General features: G+C 40.6%; 2 protein-coding genes across 9 annotated transcripts in view; one reads left to right on the top strand and one right to left on the bottom strand.

The window, feature by feature from the left end:
* Positions 1–6878: 6878 nt before the first annotated feature.
* Positions 6879–21834, bottom strand: TM2D1 (TM2 domain containing 1). Of its 2 annotated transcripts, none has more exons than XM_033151944.1 (7): positions 21508–21834; positions 20178–20251; positions 19538–19646; positions 18388–18479; positions 15776–15849; positions 11190–11326; positions 6879–7746 (listed from the first exon to the last, which is right to left on the bottom strand). In XM_033151944.1, the coding sequence occupies exons 1-6, from the start codon at positions 21798–21800 to the stop codon at positions 11216–11218; spliced, it is 753 nt and encodes a 250-aa protein (XP_033007835.1). In that variant the 5' UTR covers positions 21801–21834; the 3' UTR covers positions 6879–7746; positions 11190–11215. The 2 variants fall into 2 exon arrangements, with proteins under 2 accessions (XP_033007835.1, XP_033007834.1); XM_033151943.1 differs by having other exon boundaries at positions 11208–11326.
* A 1695-nt stretch (positions 21835–23529) lies between these two features.
* The window catches only part of PATJ (PATJ crumbs cell polarity complex component), a 161153-nt gene continuing 157757 nt past the window's right edge, over positions 23530–26925 (top strand). For 4 of the 7 annotated variants that reach the window (XM_033151941.1, XM_033151938.1, XM_033151939.1 and 1 more), the window contains exons 1-4: positions 23532–23674; positions 25674–25729; positions 25820–25986; positions 26524–26718. In XM_033151941.1, the coding sequence (XP_033007832.1) occupies positions 25708–25729; positions 25820–25986; positions 26524–26718 (384 nt within the window). In that variant the 5' untranslated portion in view covers positions 23532–23674; positions 25674–25707. Of the gene's footprint in view, positions 23675–25673; positions 25730–25819; positions 25987–26523; positions 26719–26925 lie in introns of all 7 variants that reach the window. The other 3 variants (XM_033151942.1, XM_033151940.1, XM_033151937.1) reach the window with 3 other exon arrangements.

The following is a 26925-nucleotide window of genomic DNA, read 5'->3' as shown; positions in this document are numbered from 1 at the left end:
AAGGGGGCGGGGGACGTTTGGGTTCTTCTCTGAAGAGCGAAATGTATTGGACTTTGCAGCGGAGGCAACAGTCAAGTATATTTCATATACTTAGGAAGACTAATTGAAGTATCCATCCAACTGATGCACACCTGTGTTAACTATCCTGCATGCACACCATACATTTAAAGCACATTATTTTCCTTCAATGAATCCTGGGAACTGCGGTTTACCCATTACAGAGCTACAGTGTCCATTACTCTTATTAAACTACAGTTCCCATGGTTTTTTCGGGGGGAATTATGTGTTTGGGTGACAATTAAAATTATTTCTTCATCATTTTTTTTTAACCTGGCTGCATTGTGTTGTTTTACAGTTGGATTTCCTTTTAAAGTCTCCATTTTCTCAGTGCCAGTTGTCAAAACTTGTTTATCCAGCTTCATGTAATGCCTTTCAATATGACCAATTGGTGATTATAAATCTCTGCAACTAGCTTGTTCAGTTACCCGAATTTTTCTTACCAAAACATTCTAAACGGCCTCACATGGCACTTACTTGTATTGCATCCATGCCTTATTTTTTTAGATATCTGGTTTCATGCAAATATTGCAGCTTTCTTTCCCTGCAGTGCAGGGAGAAGCTATCTGTGGGGAGTGAATTGTGTACTGCGGCAAAAGGCCTCTCTTTTCTATATATATATAATTTGAATTGATTTTCAGTTAATAACTTTTAACCTCCTGAACCAAAGAGTCTGTTGCATGGTACATGCATCAAAGCCTTGAGCAGGTGGATGATAGGCTGAAAACTGCTTTCCTATGTGTCTTCACATCCAGCTGCACAATCCTGGTACCTGCAGAAGATCTAAGTGAAGATTTCAGATACTAATAGTTGCTTCTTTCCTCCAAATTGACTAGTTAAAATTCTACAACATTTAAACAATTTAGGCAAATAATGTAGCTGTTCAAAACACACCCCTTGTCTGTGCATGCCAGTAAGCCACAGAAAGAGAGAAAAGCAGTGCTGTATTCTAATTTCAGTTTGATTCTCTGAGTGCTATTGCTTAGGAATACAAAAATAGCCGAGTGAGAACTGAGCATGCTCTGTGGGCATGGAATGCTGACCAGCTATTAGGAGAGGGTGTAGAGAAATGGGGGGGGGGGAGAGAGAGAGATAGGAATGGAGTGGAGTGGCTGGAACAATGAATAAAAGTAGTTCACACTATATATATTCCACCAGCTCATGCAAATTATCAAGGTGGGGTGTAATATTTACAACACAAAATTCTTGCTCATATATTAATAATACCGGTATCTGTTAGTCTTTAAAGTGCTACTAGACTTTTTTTTTTTTTTTTTGCTAAAAAAGACTAACAGCAGCTACCTGCTGGTGGTAATCAGCTCTTTGAATGCTTGCACCCAAACACCATTCATGAACAAGAGGGAGTTATTGACAGACTTGGGGTAACTGAGATTGCAGAAGTACAAAAAAAAACTTTATGAAAAAGCTTCTAAGACAGTTTTAGGCCTGGCAGGCCAGGTCTTTATCTCTCTCCAACCCGACCCCTACTCGTGAGCCAACGTTGACAGGTCGGCAGGGCTATTGATCTGTCCACCATCTAACATCATGATACTGTCTGCAGCTGACTGATAGGTAGGTGATCCCACCCGTCAGAGTTGTCCTTTGGGGTTGGGGTTATGGCTCTGTTTCACCAGTGTGTTCCCTTTGCTAAAACCAGGGAACGTTTTAGCAAAGGAGATCCTAGCACATGAGTGGAAGGTTCAATCTTGTTGGCTATGAGTGTCTGCTTCACCCAAGCATTCACCACAGGGAATGAGCTAGTGAATCGGCAACCAATGAAATTGAGCCCCACCTCCTTTCCCATCAACTGGGTGATGCCAGCTGATGGACAAATGGGCATGGTTTGGGGTAAATGTCTTCACAGGCCAGCTAGAAAAAATCTCCATAACAAAGAAAGGACAATCAAGGTAATATTCTGCTGTCCTACTGGTTTGACTGATTTACAATAAAGAATCACAATTGATCTTGAGCATCAATTGGGGAATACTGTACTAGGGAATTTAAATGACTGCCTGGGACAGTACATTGAAGGGAGAAGGTGGCATATTTTGAGCAATGGCAATGATAGATAGTAGTAATGGTCCATCACTAGCACTCCTGTGTTGTGTTTTTGCTTATGTTTCTCTCAAGGACTGCAGGATGTAAGAGTAGGCAAGCAAATGCAGTGCAATAGATTTTAATAAGTGAGGACTTTTAAGAATTGGATTGCAGTTTTATGAAAAATGTGCTCAATGAACATCATCCTAACCAGAAATGCTTGTGTCAAATAGGACTATGTGACCATGAAATTACATGAAGCAGTAGCTGCAGGTAGCAGATTTCAGAAGGGCAGCATTTTCTTATCTCCAAAGTCTAATTGGGAGCAGTGACCATGGTGCTATTAAATTAAACGTACATGTAAATGGCCATTTGCCAAGAAAATCCAACATGGTCACATTTGACTTCAAAAGAAATTTCCCCAAAATGAGGGGATTGGTAAAAAGGAAGTTGAAAGGCAAAGTCAAGAGGGTCAAATCATTCCAAAATGCCTGGGAGTTGTTTAAAAACACAATAGTGGAAGCTCATCTGGAGTGGATACTGAATATTCAGGACACATTAAACATAATACTAATCAGTTCATAGTTAAACCATGGAACTTGCTCCTACAGGAACCAGTGATGGCTACCAAGTTAGATGGCTTTATAAGAGGATTATACAAATTCATGGCAAATAAGGCCATTCCTATTACCGGTAACCATGATGGCTGTGCTCTGCTTCCAAGGTTGGAGGTAGTAATACTTCTGAAAACTACATTCTGGAAACCCCAGGAAGGCCTGGTTGTAGGCTTCCCACAGACATCTGTTTGGCTGGAACAGGATGCTAGGTTAGATGGCACCACTGGCCCAATCCAGAAGGCTGTTTTTATACATTGGTACCGGTATATACTATTAAACAAAAATGCATAGGGAGAGGGTTGGAATCAATTTACTAGTTTGCTGCAGGTGCAAAAATGTCTAAAGATGGTTATATACACTTATGCCTTACGGTTGGTACTTTTCGCCATCCCTGCCTTATCATCTTCAATGTGTGAGAGCTTGTAGTGCTGGTGAGTAAAAGACGAGCTTTTGTAAATAGTTATTTCAGGACCGAATCCTGACCTAGCAAGCTGTGACTCAAATGAAGCTTTACTTGATGGCTTTGGTTGTCACCCCATCTGTACAAGAACTGCAGCAATTTGAGCGAGCCATTTGTGTTTGGTAACATTTAGGATAAACAACACCCGAGTCCAGTTTACTCTTTGGTGTCTTACATACAGCCCCTGGTATCTGCTCTGGGCAGGGTAGCCATATAAGGGATAAAGTTCTGCATGTCTATAAAGCAGTGGAGCTGTGTGTGTGTGCGTGTGTGTTTAGACTTACAGTACAGTCATTATTTTAACAGCACTTATTGTGACTTAAGGTCAACATTCGTCTTCCAGAATTTTCTTTATTGAAGGAACGAAGCTTTATGCCATAACCCCATGTCTCTTCTAATTGAATGAGTGCTTCCTTTGTCCTTGAAGCAACAAAGAAATATGTGCATCTAGTCTCTGCAACATGGAAAGGATCTACTTTCAGATTTGGCATGTCTCAACTTTAAAACCAGCTATCTTTTTTTTTTTTTAAGGTGTATTGGCACACCCCTGCTTCAATTGCAATGTATAATACTGAAGGACATTGTTGTGGCTTTCTAGAACAAAGAATTGGCAACTACCACAGCTCAAACACTCACATGCCTATGTGTTTTAGGCATTAATGCAGTGTTGGAAGGTTAGCGTCCTTAAGCTTTTCCTTAGCTCCGCTACACATAGCTGCAAACTTATGAATATGCCAGAAAAAAATGCTTTCAAATAACTTGAGTTGGTTAACTGGAATGAAAAGACTTTGATTAGTGTAGTTCCTTAATAACCATGATTGTTGCTGTTGCCATGTGCTTTCCTTCCTGGATAGAATGAAAGAAGATTGTTCCAGTGTGTGGCACAGAGAAAATGCAGCAAAGGATAATGTAGAGGTGCCCACATGTGCTGGAAGTAGCTTTTGATACATCATCATGACATATACTGATGCAGGGTGGCCACTTCTCCATTGCGATAAAAATGGGGATGCTGGATTTGCAAAAGCTAATTTGTGTATATAGGTGCAAATATAGAAATAATTAATATACTGCACAGCTTGAGGTAAAGGACCCTGACAGTTAAGTCCAGTCGCTAACGACTCTGGGATTGCGCCGCTCATCTCGTTTTACTGGCCTGGGGAGCTGTCATTTGTCTGCAGACAGTTTTTCCGGGTCATGTGGCCAGCATGACTAAGCCGCTTCTGGAGAACCAGAGCAGCGCACAAAAACGCTGTTTACCTTCATGCCGGAGCAGTACCTATTTATCTACGTGGTTTTGAACTGCTAGGTTGGCAGGAGCTGGGACTGAACAGCGGGAACTCACCCCGTTACGGGGATTTGAACTGCCGACCTTCCGATCGGCAAGCCCAAGGCTCAGTGGTTTACACCACAGCGCCACCTGCATCCTGAGCAGTGAGTACCTCAGGAAAATCCAAGCACTGGTACAGAGAATATTGTTCCCTAGTTTTTGCTAGTCTAACACACTGATGTTAATTTCATAATGCTATGTTGTTCTGTGTAACATACTTCCTAACATTTTTCATTTCTCTTCTGTCTCTTTGCTTTTGTGCCCTACAAATTATTTCACAGCACATCATTCCATTAGCACAAGCCCTTGCTTCGCTCCTTAACCTGAACTACCACTTGCATAATGAGTGGCAACTTGGTAACCATGCTGTCTAGATTCAGCCTACCTGAATCTAGTTTTTTTGTCACTGTCACTTCTAAACTAATAGCTGCATTGTGTTTCTACTAGTTAGCTGTCACTCTGAACTCCTGCACTGCCAGTTTTAACTTTAATTTAGACTGGAATGCCTTTGAATTTAGACCGCAATCCCAATACCTTACCTAGGAATAGTCTCTTCAAACTATGACTCAGAAGTAGTAGAGGCTTTCTGGGTACAGTTTTTTAATAGCTTGTATTTAGCTGTTGTGGTGGAGGAAAAGCATTTGATGTGCAAAAACTGGCACAGGAGTGACACCCAATTATTGCTAGTATCAGTTAGATGTATCTCATCCTGATATCCTTAAACTTTAAACAGGAGGTGTTCATACTCTAGATAGACTATGGTATGTTAGATATCAGAGTACAAGTCAGCTTGACAAAACCCAGGTACACTTTGTTAATAACCATGTATTATACCATGAAGAGACATAAGTGCAGGAAAGATGAAAAAAAAGCTTTGTGCTTGTCAATATTGAGAGCTGGAGGAATAAAACATGGTTCTCTAGCTTTAAATCAGAAGATCAATTTTTTAATGCTATATGTTATATGTTTTGGAAGTCTACATTCTCATTGTGTTCAGTGGGCATATTTTCCTATCACCAATAATTCTCCACTGCACTGTTCCACTGCATTTCAGAAGTAACCACACTCCAGTAGCTGCACTTTATTTAAAGAGATTTCTTTATCATTTAACTTTATTACAGCAGGCACAGCCTGGACGCTGTTCGAGTGACAAGGACTATTTCCTTAATTACTGTGCATTGATAATAGCATTTACTCTGGCAGCTCCAGTGCTATTCAATCAAGCGAGATTCAATACAAAAAAAGCTGATTTGCCAAAAGGAAGATTAGCATAAGTGCCTGCAGTCACATTCTATTTTTAAAGGTAAAGTTACTTCTTGTCAGAACTTTATTAAGAGCCATAACATGATTACTATCATCTACCTGCTATTGTTAAAAAACAAATAAATCTTAAAAATCTGCAAAGTTCAATATTCAAGCTAAGGACATTTAGCATGCTCCCTCCTCCCATCCTAAAGTATTTGATCACATCTGATTTACAAAAGCAACGGCAGGGTTTATTTCTCATCCTACTCTGACGTAGATACTCAAATTTATTGTACCAAGTTTTCCTCCCCCTAATTTTGTATTGCTGCACTTAGTCATCGCTTGATTAAGTGATGACTAAGGAGATTGCTTTTTAAAATGGAACATTTCTCTCTCTTTTTTTGCAGTGTATCTAGCATAAACTGGAAATGCCGACTTCAGCATTACGCACATCTCTTAGCAGAAGGTTAAACAGGACATTTAAATATTATGGCAAGCTATGATGAGATCAAAGCTCAGAAAACAAATGGTAACTGGATAACAGCACTTGGTACACTCAATTATCAAACGTAGAAGATTGAGGATCACATTATGACCTGTACACGTAAATGAGTCCAGCAGGTCAAACCACTGAAGGAAAGGCGTATATATTCCATAGCTTACTCTTAACAAAATGGCAGGCACACTGTTTTAAATCCTTCTAAAACGGCTGAGAGTGTTGGATAGCCATCTTTTTACAAAGACTCTTGTTGCCGACTATATCTATCTAGCTAGGGGTTGTTCTGGGCTTGTTCCTTCACAGCTGGCTATTGTTGTGAGAATAAGAGAACAGACACTACTTCCATAAGTAAAATGATGAAGTCAGTAACTGAGCTCGCTCTTTCAGCAACTCGTTTAACAAGTGCTGATGTAGGCTTAGAGACACAGTGCATTCCCCTCTTATTTTAGCTCTTATGAAGTGGACTTGACTTTAAACAACAGTTAAGACTTTCCAGGTGGCAACAAAGCTGACAATACTGAAATTGCAAACAGTAGTTGTGCTGAAATATTAAGAGACTTTTTATACCTCTCTTCATACCAGGAAAAGCAAAACGCTTTATGGTTGGAAGAAGTGACAGAAAGAAGACAAGGGAAATGACAGCAATGACCATTGTTTATATTCCTCACGAACAGCAAGATGAAAATGCTACAAACATTTAGCTCTGAATTGGGGAGAGGGACAGTGATGTAAGTGTTCCTAGGGAACAATATTCTTATTCTGTTGAAGGAGGTGAGCCAAGACACTTAAGCTCCAGAGAACCTTTAACACAGGAAGCTATTTATCATAACAAGCTTGGTTGAGACTGTTCCCCATACTGAACCAATTAGAGTAGCTTATTTCGTCATACTTCATAACTTGCAATGATAGGTTTCCAAGCCTGGCACAGTGCAGTAATTGAATTTTGATCAAACACACATGGCCCATAACCCACTATGTGAAACTTTCAGAGCAGTTCGCAGCTTTTAAATATCCAGTCAACTTGTTGCCAAAAGTACAGGATGTACTTGATGCAAGGGAGAGAATGAATGAGCTGGAACTTGGTACATCTGTAAAACAACATTTTTTTGTTTGACTTCTCCTCTTGCTTTTAAAGAGCAGTCAGGAAAGGGATGCTGAATCTGAGGTCATTTCTTCCTGCCTTTACTTCTATGTTTGCACATACACTTTTCACAGTTTTTATGCAATTTGTATTAAGTCCATTGTGCAAGTAATTCATGATGCATTTTCCATAATTTATGTCCATTGTTTATTCTTATTTAACAAAATAATTTAAAAGGAAAGTCACTGTCCTATTCTTGACAGGGCTATGGTTATTGTCAAAACCACGGCCTGTGTATGATGAAGCTGTCTTCTGCTTTTTGGCATGGGCAGAGACAACGAGACAACTGATGACACAGATGCTTCCATCAAATCATGTCCTTTGAAGGCAGACCCCTTCCATTAGTTATTGTTCAGCTGAACTCTGGAAGAAATCAAAGTATAAAATGATTAATTCCTGTCAGTGGGAAAGCATGTGTGGTTCCATAGCTTCCACGAATGAAGGAGTTTCTGAAGCTGCCTCTTGTCCCACAGGAGCCCAGAGCACAATAGTAGCCTCTTGAGTCCCCTTTGCAACAGCACAGTCAAAACACATCCCCCTCAAAGCCTGAACAACAGCTGCCCCCCATTTGCAGCAAGAATGGAGCTTGGATTTTCTTCACTTTTGTTCTCCTTACTGTTCCCTTTCATAGGACTAAAATTCTATAAGGCTGGTTATAGGATAGACATGAGCTGCATCTTCTCTTCCAGCCACACCTTTTATCTATGTTCATTCCCAGCCCTTGTCATTGGGATGCTACTGTAGGACAAAGCTGCTGCTGGAGCCCCATGGGTGGCAGCTAGGTTAGCTGACTTCTCAGCTTCTTCCTCTTTGCTCTACGTCAGTCTATAGCTTAAAGCAGGGATAGCCACTGTGGTGTCTCCAGATATTGCTGGACTCTAGTGAGCATCACCAATGGCCAGGGATGATATGAGCTGTAGTCCGGTAACATCTGGAGGGTACATGCTGACAAACTGACTTAAAAGTATAGCTAAGCACATTAAACTATTGCATACCCTAGAGATAAACACCAGTGGCAGCAAAATGCATATGTGAGCTAGTAGACAGCTGTAAATCACCTGCTTCTTGTCACCTGGTTGTGAACCAGCAAGGAAATAGAGACATTTCAATAGCAAACTTTTATACACTGGAAAACAATGCAAATGAATGGTAACCTTGGTACGATTTGTAATTGCAGGATACAAATACATTCTGATTGCTTGAAGTTACAAACTTGCATGCCTGCAAACTTACAATACAGAAGTTTAATATGGAAGTCATTTAATATGACCCTGAGAAATATTTGTCGGCTGTTTTCAGCTGTATTGGGAAACCACATGGCACCAACTGAGCCAAAGAATTCACTGGCTTAGCACAAATGAGCAAATGTGTGGGTTCCTGGTGAAATCAGTCACTGTGCTCCTCCCCAGTCATTTTGCTCCTGCCATAAGCTGCGGTCTGGCTTAGAGTGCCACCTGAACCTGGACTAATGATTTGCTCTCCCTGACAAACCATGAGCTGTAAATACCATAGGACAAACCCTAGTCTCAGTTTGTGATTTGTCTAGAGGCAGCTAAGTCACGAGTTTGTGATTTGTCTAGAGGCAGCTAAGTCACAGCAGCAAAACAAGTAGGCAGGAGAAAAGTTGCCATGATCTCTTCCCTGGCAGCTGGCACATTTTTATTAAGCCATGCTTTGCCGTAACATGATATGTGAACCAGACCACCAGGTGGTACATGAGTCCCATGTGTGTTTTCAAGCCTTCTCCCTATTTCATATAAAATGTGCCTTTTCTCAATGCATAAGACAGACCCGTCAGGAACATAGAATGTCACTCTAGAAAACTAGAATTTTTATGGCTAGTTTGCTTCAGTTGTCTCATACGCCTGTTTGGGGGTAAAGGTACCACGAGGATATGAAGGTTAGCGGTACCAGCATGCTCAGTTAAAGGATCTCAGGTGACTGGGCTGGCAAGGGCAGCTGCTTGAGATCTTTCCTTGAGAGCTGCTGCCAGAGTAGACAATATTTGTGAAGATGAACCAATGCCAGTTCATCTATATGCCAGTTTCACGCACATAAACAGCTCCATTTGTGATTACAGAAAATATATATAGGGTTTGAAGGTCTAGAGGCAGCCAAGTCATGAGCCCTTTCAGTTGCCACATGTGGCGGAATAAGGCCTGGTTCATCATGGGTTAACCTATCACTCCCATGTTAGGTAGGTGTTCCCTGGGAGGCGGAGCTAGTTGGCATTCTAAAAGGAGGGGGAACAACCTTGAAAGGCAGTTGGGGGTTTGGCAGTTGGGTGTGGAGGTTTAGAAAGAGAAACTGCGAGGTTAGGCTTTGGGGAATGGGAGGAAAGGTCATTACCATTGCTAACGGGATGCAGGAAAGATTATAACTGAGCTGAATTATATAAGAAGAATTGTACCAGTAATAACTCAAGACATCCATGTTTTCAAGTTACCTTAATAAAGTTAAAAGTGCTTAAACGTTCGTGGACTCTGGCAGTGCGTCAGTGCCTCAAGAGGTGTGGCTGAGGGGAAAAGCACTAAGGGTTTCCTGTGATAGAGGGAACGGGTGGCTTATTTTCCTGGCATACAGAGGACTGGGCAGGGAAGCCAAAGGTGCCACGCAGTTGCCAAAAAGGGAAGGCAAGCTGCAGTAGTTTGGGAACCCAGGGCGGGAGATCCCAAAGGTGGCAAGAGTTGTTTCGAACGTGAAGCACTGAGGTACCCCAGAGACACTCCCATATAACCACTGAAGGATTCATCCTAGTTGGCAGAGAAACTTAGGGAGAGTCACGGTTGGGGAAGAATCGACGGGGGAGGGAATAGGATCCCTCACACCACACATATACATGTGTTGGAGTGTGAGCCAGGGTATTGGCATATTAATTATGAAACTAAATCAAATTCAGAGTACAGCCGTTTTCCATGCTATTCTTAATTTTACTTTTGCTATAATAATTTATTTGTACCCCATCCATCTGGCTGAGCTTCCCCAGCCACTCTGGGCAACTAGTGGAAAAGATTAAAAATGAACATTATCCTAATTTGATTGCTGTGTTACTAAACAATTCAGTTGTAGATTTAAAGTACATGTTGCAAACTTCTTCAAAAGGGAATTTATATAGTAATTATACTAATGGAAGACAACCTTTGAAATTGTCGAACAGTCTAGAAACTTGATGCATTAACACAGCAGCAGACGATACTATAGGCTTTCCTTGTAGGCTAAACACTGACAGGATCAGTGCTGAGCTTATAACCTGACCTTTGCAATGCACTTGTTTCACTTGGCATAAGGTATTTGGTTACGGGGTTTGGCTCCACCTACAGGAAAGAGGAGGCAAAATGTGGGGTAACTAAACATTGCTTTTGCCAAAAATTGCACCTTGCTGTCTTTTCAAGCAGGATCCACCAATATTGCCTTGCTTCACTGTGGACAAGGTAATGAACAACAGCCTCCTCTGCCACTGTTAAGAAGAGAATCACACCATTTCTACCTTCTCCAAACCACAACACAAATGAGAGTTTGGAGTAGGGGGATCTTTGCACTGCTGTGTGTTCTTCTTATCATAGGTGAGGGGAAGTTGCATGTGATGAGTGAATGTAGTTTTGAACACTCAGAAGAGATACTCTTGCATTAGTCACAAAACTCCCTAGAATTTGTAGAGGGCTTGGTTACAAAAAAATCATGGAACTGTGCAGTTATTCTGGTTTTATGTTACATGACAGGAAACAGGCATTTGACTCCTCTGTGCCATGCATACTTCATTTTACAAGAGTAATAGTTATTAATAAATTAATGAATTTTTAACATACCCAAATCAAGGCACTTACTGACATGTTTAAGGGTATATTTGTGGTTTTCTGAATGTCTCATTAGAAATACTCAGTCTGGTAAGTCTTGCTCCATAATAATCTATGATGTAACTAGAGCCATCAGAAGGTCCTACGATCTAAAAGAGAATGTATTACAATATATATTTTTAAAACCATTTTGAACAAAAACAAAACACGATTTTGAACAGTATATATGAAAAAGAATCTATTTAAACCATTACCATAGCCCAGCAAGACATACAACCTCTTATTAGAGCTAAAACTACTTATTAGAGCTTATTATTCCAAAACAAATATGACTGGAATTCTCTTTTAAATGTTTGTCGGGTGACTCATTTATATACTCTCCCTGCCCAGAACCCAAGAATGTTTACAGGCAGTCACCCATCCAGGCACTGACCAGACTGAGACCTGCTTAGTTTCAGTCAGGCGGTGGGCACATGAATCTTTAGGTGCAGCTGGGACTTAGAAGCAAACAAAAGCTGCAAGATTCCTACAGGAGAATATGCAGTAGCATGTATAAATTGTTATAACACTGCTGACATTTTCTGAAGTTTCAACAATAGGATGGAAAGCATAGCAACAATGTACATGTAACTGCAGATCACACTACCTTTACATGTGAACACTGACACATATATTTCCACAAACATCTGTGTTTAGGAAATTCAGAAACACTGTTTTGTGTTTAAAAGAACCAGCTCTTCAAGTGTCAAGCACAATCAAATGTTTTTACTAAGCAACAGTTTCAGCAACCATTTAGGAAGTAAATACATAATAATCTGGAACCATTCCCTTTAGTAAATATCCTTCTCACCCTCAACTTTCTTTAATTTAATATAAAAGCCGGCCCAACTTTAATCTTTGCATTAAAGTGTTTTATTGGCAGTTGTTTACAATTCATCCCAGAAACCTCACAAATTCATTTATACTTATGATGGCAACATGCAATTTCAAGCACACTGTTGTAATGGATTGAGTTCAGTATTATATAAGATAGGCTCCTAATTACAGTTCCCCTTCCCATGCTGTGAAATTACGTTCTAGCAGTTTTAATGTCATATCAGTTTTACCTAAGTGCTAACACAGCTGAACAGAGAAGCTGAGAGGAGCCTGAATGGGTAGATTTAAATTAAGGAGTTTAATGTCTGTACTTCTATATTGTATAAAACATCCACAAACATGCACTTCTTCCTTTGTAATGGCAAACTGAGAAAAGTGTCGATACATGAAATTATTCTGCCAAAACCCTTCTTGAATTCATGAGTATTATATTTCTGGCATACAATAATTTTAAACCTTTAAGGTTATTTTTAATTACCGGTATTAGCTGGCAGGTACAAAACTCATCTATTCTAAGCCCCACTGCTAACCCCCCCCCCCAAAAAAAACCCTTCCTGTATTTTCAGCCAGAGAACTGTGATCACTGGCAGTTAACATCCAAAAACTACCGTAATAACATACCTTCCAAGTGTCAAAAACAGAGTGGAAATGTCTATAACTATGCTTCATAGCAACTTAATTGTTTGGTCCTGAAGTTTAAGTTCTATCTGCCAACCAAGGATTCCTTACAGCTATACCTACCCTACTAGTATTACACCTCTATATTTTATGATATTGTGGTTCAAGAAGAGGTGTGGAATTTGAGGGTAGAGCAAATCCCTTCAAATGAATGGAAATTGTTTCTATTTTAGCTGTAAGCCACCTTGAGTCCCTGTCAGGAAAAAAGGCAGAGTATATATATTAAAATAATATAATACGTTGTCTGTCTTTAAAATTGCAACAACATGGGTGGACCTGGTTGGTTTTTGAACTTATTTTCTGGGTTCTGGGGTGCTGTACAGGAGCAGATCCACTTAATATATGAAATGAAAGTTTGGTTCCAGGAAGCCACAATTATCTTTATGCCTAGGTCAAATATTTTAATGAGAAAGCATAATTGGATACAGGGATAATTCTTCCTACAATTCTAACTTTGAGATAAACACAGTGATGGGCCCTATATCTTCCTTTGAAGATTTGTGTCTGGATGGTTGACGGTTCTCTGATAGCAGCACCAAAGGGACTACAGATGAGCAAATTATGGTTCTCCCAATTCTAATTAAAAACAAGGAAAAAGAGAGGATTTATCACTCTGATCCGTTCAAACCTGTGCTGGAACAATACAGAATTTTTTGTTTAATTGGGACTGGAATAAAATATTACTTTCATCTATTTCTATTTTGGGGTACCTTTTGATTGTACATGTTTCCTGTTCAGAGTTTAAGAGTTACCTATTTCTCTGTTAATTAAACCAGGAAGCAACTGTTCAAGGAAAAGTGCCCCAGTTACAAACTGTGGCATGAAAGGGGAGTATAAGATATGAACTGGGTACTCAAGTTTGTAGTGAGTGATGTCTTCACCCGTTTTCCACTAATTGACCAGGTGTGTGCCTTTGTACTATATGCTTGTTACATTACAAGATTATTTTTATGTTAACGAATATTTTCTTCCTTGTTTAGAGATAGAAGTCTTTGTTTGGGGCAATTAGTTTGAAAAAGGAGAGTACAATCTTAGCTAGAAACCAAGTGGTTTCAAGGATCTTCTTCCAGGCTTGGGTAGAATTTATAACATAGTTCTGATAAGGAAAGCTGAAAGACTCAGAGTTGAAAGTAAAGGAAGAGGCACAAATTTTAAATATTGGGTCAAGGCATAAAGTAATTAAGGAGTAATTTTAATGAGCAAAGTATTCAGGTGTCATGAGATTTGAAATGAGAGCCCCCCTCCTCAACAGCACATTCCCTGAAGGCATGCTAGCTTGGTGGTGTGGGGAGATGGAGAGTAGGTTGTCTGTTTGCTAAGAGGAAACGTGCTTCCAGGAGTAGCTTCATAGTTTTTCTAGGGTTTTTCCTTTACATTCTATTTTTTATTTCCCCTAAAGTTTATGAATTATTTTAGCTCAAGATTTCCAGCAGAAACCAGTAGCCCTTACTGTAGCAATTATTGTAGATATAAACCTTTGCTTTATATTTTCCAAATTTAAAGTCATTTATTTACTCATTATTCCTTAAAGCCCTTAATTCTAACTCAGTATTTGGGAAACCCATATCTATGTATCATACATTTAATTTACTTGCTTTAAAATCTTAAGTAACCCTTTGTATAGTGTTTCAGAATACCTTTATAATAAAGTAAAACTTTCCTATTCTTTTTGAGTTAGCTAGACTGCAGGGATGGTGTTAGAAGGATAACTGCTTTCTTATATTTCATTTTTCATTTATAATTTCTTGTTATATCTCACATAGTTAATACAAACACTTCCTATTTCTTCTCTTCAGCATTTGTAGTAGCCCCATTATTACATCTATTGTAGTATGATCACTTTTATGTAACTTTCTGTTTATTCATATCATGCTTTCGCCATCTTAAATGGATATTTACAATTTCTCACAATGTGTCAGTTATTTCATCTTAATACATTTTTAAATTTTCTTTTTTGTGTGTGGTTCTGACTCTTCAGTCACACAGAAATATGCTCAGTGGAGCATATTAATACAGATTGAATATAGAACCTGTTATTCATACTTGCTATTACATTTCAACCAAGAGAGCATGATGTCAAGAAATAGTGAATATCAGTCAGATAGGTAAAGGTTAAGTCGACATTATTAGCCTGCTATTCAAGCTGAAATACATGGAGGCTAAATCAATTCATATGATTTGGCAGTGCTTGGTTTAGGTCACATAGCAAAACATTCATTTTGAGACTAGCAGTTACTGTGGATTTATCTTTGTGGTTCTCAACTATATGCAGACAACTCCCCATTTATGCAGGGATCACATTCCAAGTCACTGTGTGTGTCGGCGGTATGCAAGTAAGTCTGTCCTACCCCCTTCCAGTGCTGAAAATGGTGTGTGCATCAGCAGTCGCGCATGGCTTGAATGTGTGCAAATGGGGAGTTGCCTGTATGTAACATAGGTTATAAGTAAACATTTGGTGGCTTGGGTCTATAAAAGCTGACTAATACTACAACAATGGAAAGCAAAATCCTCCCAATTATGGAAGATTGGCCTCAGAACATAACAATCTGAATATGTAGTCTTTAATAAATAAAAGAAATCTGAAATCTAGGGACCTCTCTCACACACTTTTCTGGACTACCAAGCCTCATATATTTTATTAGTGTTTTTCCCTCCTCTCCACCCACCTCCCACATGATTTCAATTTTCCCAGCAGTGACTAAGGTATGGAAAAATTGTGTTCCAGGAGACTCTTTCAGAAATGATACAAATATTTCATTGTTATATAGCTCCTACTATTCAAAAATAAATTAAATGTTAATAAACTAGAGCTGCTGGAATTAAAAAAAATGTAAAACACATTCTTTAAAAAATAGAACAGCCCTATAGCAAACTGCTTTTGAAACTGAAGAAAGTTTTAAAAGCAGTTATTGACATGGCATGGGAATCAGCTGTTCAAATGCGGGGAGGGGGGATTCTGCTGGGCTAGCACAAGTCCCTTGTGGAAATCTAAGTAGCTTTTTGGATCCTAGCCAATGTCTTTTATTCTGATGTAGCAAGCTTACCTGCATTGAAATCAGAATGAAGTCTATTAAACTACCGATTCCACAAAATCCTACTGTGCAGAACTTTAATAAACCTGTGAATTAAGTGAAAATTATACATTGAAGAGCATAAAAAGGTTTAGAGTGTTAGTTTTTAGACAAGGATATATTTTCCTTCACAAAACATCTTTCAATTCCTTAGAAGCCCTTGAGTGTTATCCTGAAGAAGAATATATGTAGCCAAGTAGTCATTTTTCGGTGCTTACTTTACACACACACACACACAAACACACACCACACACAACATACACACACACCTAAATAGAATTTTTGTGGGGAGAGATGTGGCTTTGACTGGTACACTACAAATAGCAAAATACTGTGGGTAACTTGGAATGGCCACAAACACACACAATGTGATATCCAACTAAGTAAAGAGTTAGACCCATTGAAATCAATAGACTTAAGTGACTTAAATTCATTGATGTTAATTGGTCTACTCTAAATATGACAGTAAATATCACCCTCAGGCTGTAAATTTAGACACCTACATGTGAATGACTTCAGTACAAAAAGTATAAGGGGGCAAGAAAACTCTCTAAATTGATTGGTAGGGACTTGCTACTTGATATTATGGAAGATGGCCGTTGAGAATTTTATATTTATTTAATGCTAGGAGTCCATTTGATGCTGTGGCCGGGTCCCTGTCCAAACAGCTTCCAATCCAAGACAAAAGCGATATAAAAAGAACAGTGTTAACATAGTAGCAATGTTGTAGCAATTTAGGAAAGATTTGGAACAAACTACATTTGCTTACATGGGAGAGCAGAATGTTTGTAAGTGTTGTAATAATACACTGGAGTCCCAGAACTGTCTATTTGTCTAACATGAAGAAGAATGACAGACTTAATGGGTTGTTATTCCATTGGGAAAAACCAAAATGACACTCTATAATCTGAATGGGTTTCACTCCAAATGGGTACATGAGGATTGCTACACTTATAAAAATATGGGCAAATAAATAATTAAAACATCTTTAGCCAAGCATATAAAAGCACAGGCACCACTCCTGCCAACAGTGTCTCAAAACAGCAAGGCCAGCTACTACCAAAATATTTACTGGCAACAGGGAAAAAATGCAAAAATAACAGAAAAGCAACATGTGCCAATTCTTTAGAAGATACTTGTCTTCTACCTCTATAGCATTTTCTGCTGAGGCAACAGTCAGGGAAGTCTTCCTGTAGAGCTGCTTGCATTTTAGGGACCTGACAGGCGCCTTACATGCTCAAGTACTGGTGTCTGGCAGAGCATTTCATGCCAAGACAGAAAAGCTTTTCTAACGTGGAGTCATTTTGTAAAGACAAAAACAATGATAAAATGGCTCTAAGAGATTTTTTTTATGATTCCACACAAGTTAATATCTCTGAAATGTCTATTAACCTATTTTCTAAGCCTATGATATCCACATGTGAATGAATTCTCTTAAAAACAACGTTTCTTGGACTGGTATATATTTTCCTAAACCCTTCTCAATTTTGTTGTGTATGTTTGATAGGGTGCTGCCAATCATTTTGATTGCTGGTATCAATTGGGACAACACTGATTTTTCATGACTTCATCTCAAGCCGTGAAGAATCTTAGAATAAACAAACAAACAAACAAACAAACACAAACATACACGCTCCATCAACTCCTTTTAACTCCTTGACCTTAGTGAAGCATATGAGTGGGTGTTGTCAATCACATTGGCTGTTATTGTTGTCTTTTACCAATTTTTTTCAAAAGTCCTATTTATTTGGATAAACCATAGCCTCAACACACTAAACTCAGTGGCATTTACTCCTCAGCAAGTATGCATAGTATCAGGCAGCTTGTTATACTAAAACCGTGATTATTTTTTACCAAGTTATGAATGTTTTCAGACAAAGCCTAAGACAAATGACTTCTACCAGATCACATTGAGGATCAAATACCAACTCATATTTCTTAGTAACTACAGTATTAAGACTGTGGAATACTCTAATTTTACAGGGTATACAGCCAAAAAGGGTATCAAAACGACAAAAGTAGTTTAAATTTGGGAGCAGGGAAGAAAGTAGAGAAGAGGATATTTAAAGCTATGTGATTAATGTAGATCCCTATCAGGTTTATAGGCAAGATTGAGGGGCATATCCTGTGAGTAAGTTTTCAGTGTGGTCAAGGGCAGGACAGACTAAGGGGCTAATGCTTGACTGAGAATTCTCTTAAGAAAGGCTGCTGAGGTCAAGAGGAAAAAGCCTAAGCATTTATTAAGGAAGCAGGCATGGCTTGTAAACATGGAAATCAATGGAGACGCTTCACAATGTGATCTGAAATGGCAGGCTTGTGAAAAATATTTACTTTTAAAATATGATGGTTGATTTGACTAGCCTACCAACTGAGTTTTAATGCTTATTCATCATATACATGGCATAAATTTAGGTCACAAATTGTACTTATCATTACTTCGCATTCTAGCTGTGATCAAATATCTTCAGTCATAATCTTCTTTGTTTGCAGTATGAATAGCACCTGCAGCCTATCAGCTCTTAATACTACATTGATGCATAGTGAGCCATTGTGGTGGCCTAATACTAAGATGATAAAACACTCACCTAATGCAGGATATCCTAGATAAAATCTATCTGCTCCCAGCCATCCAAGAAATAAGGACAGAGCCACTGCTACTTTGTAGGAGTAACCAGTTCTAGAAACAGGAGAGAGATGTGGATGAAAACAATTTGTTAAATCAAACCACCTTGCCCCAGTGAGTATTCTGGCCGCTGAATTCTGAACCAACTGAAGTTTCCGAACTGTCCTCAGAGGCAGCCCCTCATATAAAACGTTGCAGTAATCTAACCTGTTTGTTATCAGAGCATAGACAACAGAAGTTAGACTGCCCCTACCTAGATAGGGGTGCATTTGGGCCAACAGCCGAAGCTGATGGAAGGCACTCCATGCCACTGAGGCCACCTGAGCCTCAAGGAACAGCAATGGAAGTACCCACAAGCTGCCTACCTGCTCCTTCAGAGAGAGTGTAACCCCATCAAGAGCAGGCAACCTCCCATACATCCAGTCTAAGGAGTCACCCACTTAGCAGTGTCTAAGTCTCTGGATTGAGCTCCAGTTTCTTGGCTCTCATCCAGTCCATTAACAAGGCAAGTAGAGCTGTGGGTTCTTAGCATATTGATCACAAAATACTCCAAACCTCCGGATGACCCCATTCAGTAGTTTCATGTATATGTTAAAACAGCATGGGGGATAAAATCAAACCCTAAGGACCACAAAATGAAGCATCCACTGAGCCAAACAATGCTGCCCAAGCATCACCCTCTGAGAACAACCATCCAAGTAGGACTGGAACCACCACAAAGAAGTTTCACCCACCCACAACGTAGACAAGCCACTCCAGAAGGATACCATGGTTGATGGTATTGAAAGTTGCTGAGAAGTAAAGGAGAATTAACAAGGACATATTTTCCCTGTCTCTCTCCTGACAGAGGTAATCATACAAGGTGACCCAAGCAGTTTCTGTGCCAAAACTGGTCCTGAACCTCTTAGATGTGAAGCAGTTTTACTGCAATTTCTTAAAACTGATGTGTTACTCCTCTACACTTTCCTCTGTCATTCAGCTGAGAAGGAAGAGGGCTAAATCACACTTCAGACTAAGGAGGTGGCTGAAGTATATGAACAATTTTATAATTAATTTAGCCAAGTTTTACAACAAGTGGTGACATTATATATTGAACAAAAATATTCACTTACACATTTCGACACTCTATAGGCTTATAAAATCCAATTTCCTTTCCAGTAAATTGGGTTTCATTCCCAAATAAATTCTTGCAAGTAATATTTGGTGCTGGAAGACAGGCGACTGTTGGCAAAAAAAAAAAAAGCATTCTGCACTAAACTCCAGGGAAAGGCCTCAAATACAGAACAAGTGAAATAAATATATGCATGGTTTTATCAAGACAGCTAATACTACACTTAGAAGATGATTAAATATTAAAAAAAAATCTGGAAAAAGTGGAACTATACAAGTTAAGTTTTCTGAATTAACATTATAAAGTAATGACTAGCATGATAAAATAGTTGAACAAATTTATTTGCACCTACGACACTAAGCGGTGCTAAACAAAATATATATGACAAGACAGTGAAGTACAAATTAACATAGACCATCAAGGTGCATAGAAGGTTGTGGACCAAAGATGTTCACATACCACTGTGAATAAATACACCAATTATGCATTCAATTATAAATTGTGCCATACACAGTGTTACTGATCACCACTATACATGATCAATATAGGGTGGGGGAACTAGTGTTTATCATGAACAGCATTTAGTCAAATAATATGCACCAGTAGCTAGACTAAAAGCATTCTATTGCCATGCTCCTTACCATATGCAGTGTGATTTGTACAGTTCAAAGGTTCTTGTGTTTCATTGTCTATTTTAGGATCTTCACAAATATATGTTTGAATAATTAAGGAAAACAAATATAAACTGAACTCCCATGTTAAGTGTTCAACAATAACAACACAATAAATTATGATAAATTGTTTTTCTCTGCCTAAGATTTTACAGGCGGAAGTGGCCTGTTTTCCTTCTTATTACTAATATTTTGGGTATAAACTTTGTATTTGAAAAATGAAGTGTTTAACTAGGCTTTACAAAAGACACAGAATTTCCTGGTATTTATCTATCTCTTCCTAATAATGTGAGACAAACAAAATGGAAGAGATCAGACAATCATATAATGGTTTAAATAAGCCAAAATCTGAGGATAATTTTTGCTTGTACCCAGACAGCCCTTTGTATGAACTATAATTAAACCTATTCAGTATAGTTTCCCATTTTATCCAATCCAGGAAATGGCAGTTAGCAATTTCGTAACAAATTAGGATGCTATTAAACTATGGTTTAAAATATGTTATTTAAACCATAGTTTAATATCCTGACTTTCTTGCTCTGCTAAAAACAATTAAATGATGTACTTTTATCCACAACAAAATATGACCCAGGAGCCTCAGATAGGCAGCCCATTTGTTTAGAACAGGTGTGGGGAACCTGTGGCTCTCCAGATGTTGCTAGACTACAACTTTCGTCCCTTACCACTGGCCAGCACAGCTGAGGCTAACAGCAGTTGGAGTCCAACATCTGAAGAGCCAAACTCTTCATTCTTGAACTAGACTTTTTTCTTCTTAATTTTATTAGCATTCCTTTAGTCCAACACATCACAGACTCAAATAAAGTGACTGTACTACATGTTACCCCCAAACCATTTCAAAGTCATCTTAGCACAACAATAGACAAAGTGGGGTCACTACTCTTAACCCTCCCCCTACTTAGGGGTCCTTTACCTTTACCTTTTACTTAGGTTAAATATTTATTCTACACCTGATCACTGCCTGATGTCAGGTAACCTTGCTTGATGAGGTCAACTTCATGAGGTTTCAACATATATTTTCCCCCATATATTGCCTCTTTGCGGCTGCCACTTTTTTGTGTATTGCAGAGCTACTGTGCCCCTTAAGACTACAAAAGATTCAACAAGTGTAGCTTCTGCCCAGCATGCAGCTTAAGTGGTGCGAAGGCCTCACCGGGTGTTTTAAATCGCAGGAGCTCTGCCGGGAAAAGGGGCAGCCCCACGGCCCTCCCCAACCCATTGCAAGGCCCATCACCATGGCAACCAGGCACTGCTGGGCGCCCTCCGCGCAGCTTCAGGATATTGGCCGACTCTCAGGTCTTCGCACTTCAGAGAAAGGTCGCCAGCCGCCGCGCCCTGCGCCGCGAGACAAGCCAAGCACAAGGTTCCCAGGGACCAGAGCGCTATCACGCCGCCTTTTTTCCTCTTGTTCCCTGACAGCGGCATCTCCTGCCAGGCGGCCATGTTGGAAAAACGAGCCCCCGTGTCAGCTGACGTTTCCGCCCTATCTAGTAGCGTTGACGCCTCTCCCGAAGGGCCAGAGGGCCTCGAAATGGGGCGGAAGAAGCGACGCTGTTCTTTCAGGGAAGCCTTCATTTCCCCATAGCAAAGATGGCTCCCGTTCCTTATAATTTCCAATGCGGTTGAAGGCAGAAAGCGCCCGCTTCCCCCACCCCCGGTAAACAGACGTGCGGCGAAATGGGAAGCCGGGTGCCTTTTGAAAATATGGATGCTTTCCTAACAAAGCTGCGAGAGGAAGCTCGGATGCCCTTACTTAAGATGGATCCTTTTGAAGCGCGGAAACTTGATTAAACTGTTCAGCCCCGCCCACGGTCTCAAAACGAAAGCGAGTGCGGTGGTCAAAGGTTGATAGGATGATAAAATAAACGTGAATGTAGAGTATGAACAAAGGATAAAGCCAAGCTCACAAATTAATGTCTGTATCATATTATTTATTCAACTTATAGCCCACCGTTCCTCCCGAACAGGGTTTCCCAAATTTGGGTCTCAAGCCGTTTTTGGACTACAACTCCCATCATCCCTGATCGCTGGTCTTGCTAGCTAGGGATGATGGGAGTTGTAGTAAAAAAAAACCCCACAAAAACTGGCAACCCCAGTTTAGGAAACCCTGCTCCCGAAGCAGCCCAGGGAGGCACAGAATCCCTTCCGATCTCGTTGATTCCTCTCGCTTCCATCCACAGCCGCAACCTCTAAGGCTGCATTAAAAAAAAAAAAGCTAATTGGGCTTTGGGGTCATTTACCGAAATTAAGCAGTTTCACATGCACACGCAAAACGGATATTTGTATATCATAAGAAAAAAGCTTCACCTGCTGAAAATTTGTTAGGTTTTTTTTTTTTTAGGTCCAAAGGGGTGAAGAAGTTCACTGGCAACAGGGATTGGTAATCATGCATTTAAATGTTTTAAGCTAATTTTATATAATAGAGAAGAGTATTGTGTGGTAACTAAGGCTGCAATCCTAACCATGTCTATTCAGAAGTACCATAAGCCCTACTGAATTCAATGGGGCTTTCTCAAAGGTAAGTAAATTTAGGATTGCAACCCCACTTCCCTGCTCCTGGATTCACTGCCACTGGAGGCTCAGGTGCTACGGTCCCTTTTAGACCGAGATGACTTGCCACCGTACTCCATGCTCTACCAGATTGGATTGTGGCCATGTGCTCTACCTGGGGCTGCCCTGGTGAAGGGCAGGTAATAAATAACAGCAAAACAAGATTGTGAACTATCCTGGAGTTGAGAATGCATCTCTGAGACACTTGGCTGCCTGCAACTTCATTATTTCCTGTCCGTTTAGGAAAAGTTTAAAAACTATTTATCCCGAGTTCTAATAATAATAAGTACAGTAAAAGCCAAATGTGACTTGTGTTTGGTTTTTTTCAACTTAAAAAACCCCCCCAAACTGACTCATGATTTCTTCGTGCTTGGGGTTGAACATATTGCTGGTTTCATAAACAGCTACTGCTAAGCCAGCTGGATTCTCTTTCGCCACTTCCGCGTATTCACACGTTTCGGGAATTAATGGCGCGCTGGCGCCTCTCGTTTATCGCCCCTTCATCTTGCTTCTCTTTCACGCCCCCCTCAACCCCTGGATCATTTCCTTCTATGTCTCTCCCCACTTCTTTATGTGCCTTCCCCAGTGCCCCTATTAAAAAGAAAATGAAGGATCACCGCGGCCCTTGGGCTTGTTGGTTCACACCACGCGGAAATCAAACGGGGCAAAACCTCGCCGCCTGCTGCCTGTCGCTCTCTCTGCCTTCCTTTCCCTCCTGATCCGGACTCGCCCGGCCTTGGTTTTCTTGCCTAACACACGGCTCCCCCTTGCTGCCAGCTTCCTGTGTTGCAGGTGAGGCGCGGCTCCAATCCAGGCTCTCGCTTCCGCCCAGGTAAGAGCGAGTGGAAGATCTGAAAGAGGCAGCCGTGGCAGATCTCTCCTCCCACCGCAGAGACCAGGTAAGAGGGGGTCCAGGAACAGGAGACCCTTTCCTCGCCCCCTGTCATTTGCGGGAAAGAGAATCAGCGCGCAGCCGCTGGAAAAGCAACCGGCGGGGCATTTACAGGACGCCCTCCAATTACTTCCTGGATGTTTCTAAGTTTCGTCGAAAACACTTGTCGCACTTCGGGCTGGGCTGCTTTGCAGAGCCCTGAGCTGGAATTTAAATCTCTATGGAGTTTGTTCCCAGTTCGTGCTTTTCCTTCTAATTATCCAAGGCTAAAAAGATTTAATAATAATTTAAAAAGTTTGAAATTCTAATTTTAACTGCAAACTCTGCAAGCTTCCACATTTACTGGACTTGCTTGTTTTGGCTGAGGCGAGGGGTTTTGATCATTGCATGGTGGTGGCCACTTGCTTTGGGAGTTGTCCTGTTTAAAGTTTTAACATAAACAGTTTAAAGCATAAGACAGGGTGGAAAAGAAGCGATGAAAAGCTATTTTCAGCCTGGTTGTAGCTCTCGATCTTGGCACAACAGGTCAGCACAGCTGGGCAGCTGCTGAGGCCCCACACCTGGGCCCCTGACTAGCTGCTGCACCTTGCTTGAGTAGTTTCTGCCTCTCCACTTCTTTACACAGCCTCTGCCTGGTGGGCATTGAGACCACCCACAGGTTGAGAGTGGACACACCTGTAGCCTACTGACCTCACACCACCTGCTTCTGAGGTCTCTAGCAGCCACCTCTGCTGGTGGAATGCAGGCTTTGAACTTTGTGCCTCTCTGAGGACAAGGGGCCCATCTTCCCTGTGCTGCACCACTGTCTACAGTGGGCAGTGGAAACAGCACCAACATGGTTGTGTCTCACTCTCCTGACAAAGTGAACAGGTGGATCTGCAAGGAGCCTCCTCCCCCTTCTCTTTCGTGTCGACCCTTTCTGTGTTGCACCTTCCTCTAGTTGCCCCTTTCTCTGTGGTTGCTGACGCAGGGGGGATTAGGTCCCCAGAGCGAGCGCTGCTTCATGGCAGAAGCCACATCTCCTGTCATAGAATCATAGAGTTGGAAGAGACCACAAGGGCCATCCAGTCCAACCCCCTGTCATTTGTGAACTGCCTTTGGGCAGCTTCATGGAAGAAGCTGCCCAAGTGGGTCTGTCCAGAGAGAGAGAACCTAAGCTGTTGCTGCCTCTGCCTGCTCTTGGTAGTAAGCAGCTAGGATTGGATGTAGCAGGCATGGCTCTGCCAAGACATTTGCCACCTAAGGCAGAACAGCAAAGTGTGCCCTCCCGCAATCCATGCACACGATAGCCACAGCCATTTAAGTTTATTTTGCCACTCAAGGCAGCACAATCCCCCAAACCCCTCTCACCTTCCCTGGCGGTAAAATGCAATAGTTATAAATTAAATAATCACATGAAGCCTTTTCATGACACCCCAAACCAGCTGCCTCATTCTGCCAATGATAGGGCTGGCCCTGCTGTAGCACCATTTGGAAGAGTGCCAAAGCAGGGAGGACAACAGTAATCCAATGTGAATTAAAACTCGTATAATGGGAGAATATGGCAGGGGTGTAAATTTTTGAATTTGCTGAGTCCCTTTTATGTCTATGTGTAGCAGGAAGTTAAATAGCCACATGGATAATTCTTCTCAGCATTGTTTGGGTTATGCTAAATATTAATACATATTGGTTAATACATATTGTTTTGTGGCTGGGGAAATTCTTTTTAAATTCTTTAGGCTGCAATCCTGGCCCCTCTTGTTTGGAAGTAAGCCCCACTGAATTCAATAGGACTTGCTTATTAATGGATATGGTTAAGATTGTGCTGTTAGTGAAGAAGCTGTATTTATCACAATAGTAATCCCCCCATGAACTCCAAACATTTTGATTGAATGTGGGATTTTAAGAAGCAGCTGTAGATGTAAAATAATGGTTACAGGTATTGTGTGTGTGTGTGTGTGACATCTTTGCTCCACAAAGAAACATGCTGACCTCAACTTAACTTGCACTTTTATTTTAAAATGCAGATTATTTTGACTACTGCAGCACAGATAAGTCACCATGCCAGAAAATCCTGTTGCAGGTAGGCATCTCTGGAAAAGAACCCCTTGGTCAAATAATCAAATATTTCAAATCAGGTGTTTAATGTGTGATGTTTTGTGGGATCCCACAGATAAGCAGCAGGTGCTGCGGATTCTGGAACGTCTGCTATTGAAGCTACACGAGAGAGGAGACACTTCACAGATCGATAATCTGGCTTTTCTGTACAATACACTCAAGAATCCCTTGTTTAATCATATGCTGACTCTTCAGCAGTCAATCAAGCAACTGAAAGAACAAGTAAGTTAAAGACTGTGAAGTTTAGCAATGCTGGTGGTCATGTTTGAGGGCCGACAATGTTGTTTTACACTATATATCTGCTTGGGGTGAATGCTGATCTTTTGTCACTTCTATGGTAAATTTATCATCATTATAATCTATCATGGACTTACTAAATTGCTCACTAATTTGCCTTCGGACAATTATGTTCTATGTCTGGCTTTTCTGCCTCAAGCTGAGGGTTGGTTCCTGCCCTGGGCTCTTTTTGCAGGAAGGGTGGGATAGAAATTCAGTAACTAAAATAGATAATAAATAGATGACCACAAGGCCTGCTCCCCACTCTGTGATTTGTTACTAATGTTATACAGAGGTTTAACATCAGAGGTCAAACTGCTGGGTATCGTGCCTTGAACCTAACATTTGAAGGTTTCCCAGAGGTTTTCCTGCATTTGGCCACTCCTGAGATAAATAAGAAGCGTTCGATGCATTGACTCACAAATCGACTGGCAGGAGAAACAATTACATGTGCAAACAAATGTCTTCCCTTGCTATCCACAGCTTGCTTACATGCCTCCAAATCGTTCAGTGGATTTTGATTTTACCAGGAGAGGTTTGCTGGTGTTTGACGCTGATCAAAATTCTCTTGCTAATGGAAACCTTTATATGACTTGCAACCAAAACAATCAGATGACTCCTCTAGTTCCAAAGCCTGGAGTTGATGAGTTTAATTTGGCAATCCAGAGGATGGCAAAGGTATGGTACAGCTCCACTGGCAGACTAAATATATATTGCTCATCCCATTAATTCCAAATGTTTCTGGTGTTGTAAGTTTTACATTTGTACAGCAAAGCATGCAAGGTTTTTTTTTTTGGGGGGGGGGATGCATTATAATTGTATAATGGTAAGTAACAGAAAGCTTATGTTCTAAGTATTTTTTGAGCAGGTTCTTGCCAGACCTTG

The sequence above is a fragment of the Lacerta agilis genome, chromosome 6 (assembly GCF_009819535.1).
Source record: "Lacerta agilis isolate rLacAgi1 chromosome 6, rLacAgi1.pri, whole genome shotgun sequence".
Lineage (NCBI taxonomy): Eukaryota > Metazoa > Chordata > Lepidosauria > Squamata > Lacertidae > Lacerta > Lacerta agilis.
Note: the sequence above shows the minus strand (reverse complement) of the source record. Positions and strands in the feature narration are given on the sequence as shown.

Bases quoted from the DNA above. Each gene is read 5' to 3' on its own strand.
- TM2D1 (XM_033151944.1), bottom strand. From the start codon at position 21,800: ATGAAGGCTTCCCTGAAAGAACAGCGTCGCTTCTTCCGCCCCATTTCG. The intron at 20,252-21,507 runs ATATCCTGAAGC...AATTATTCAAAC, and splicing joins GAAGACCTGAGAGTCGGCCA to ATATATTTGTGAAGATCCTA. The intron at 11,327-15,775 runs GTAAGCTTGCTA...ATTCTCTTTTAG, and splicing joins TCATTCTGATTTCAATGCAG to ATCGTAGGACCTTCTGATGG.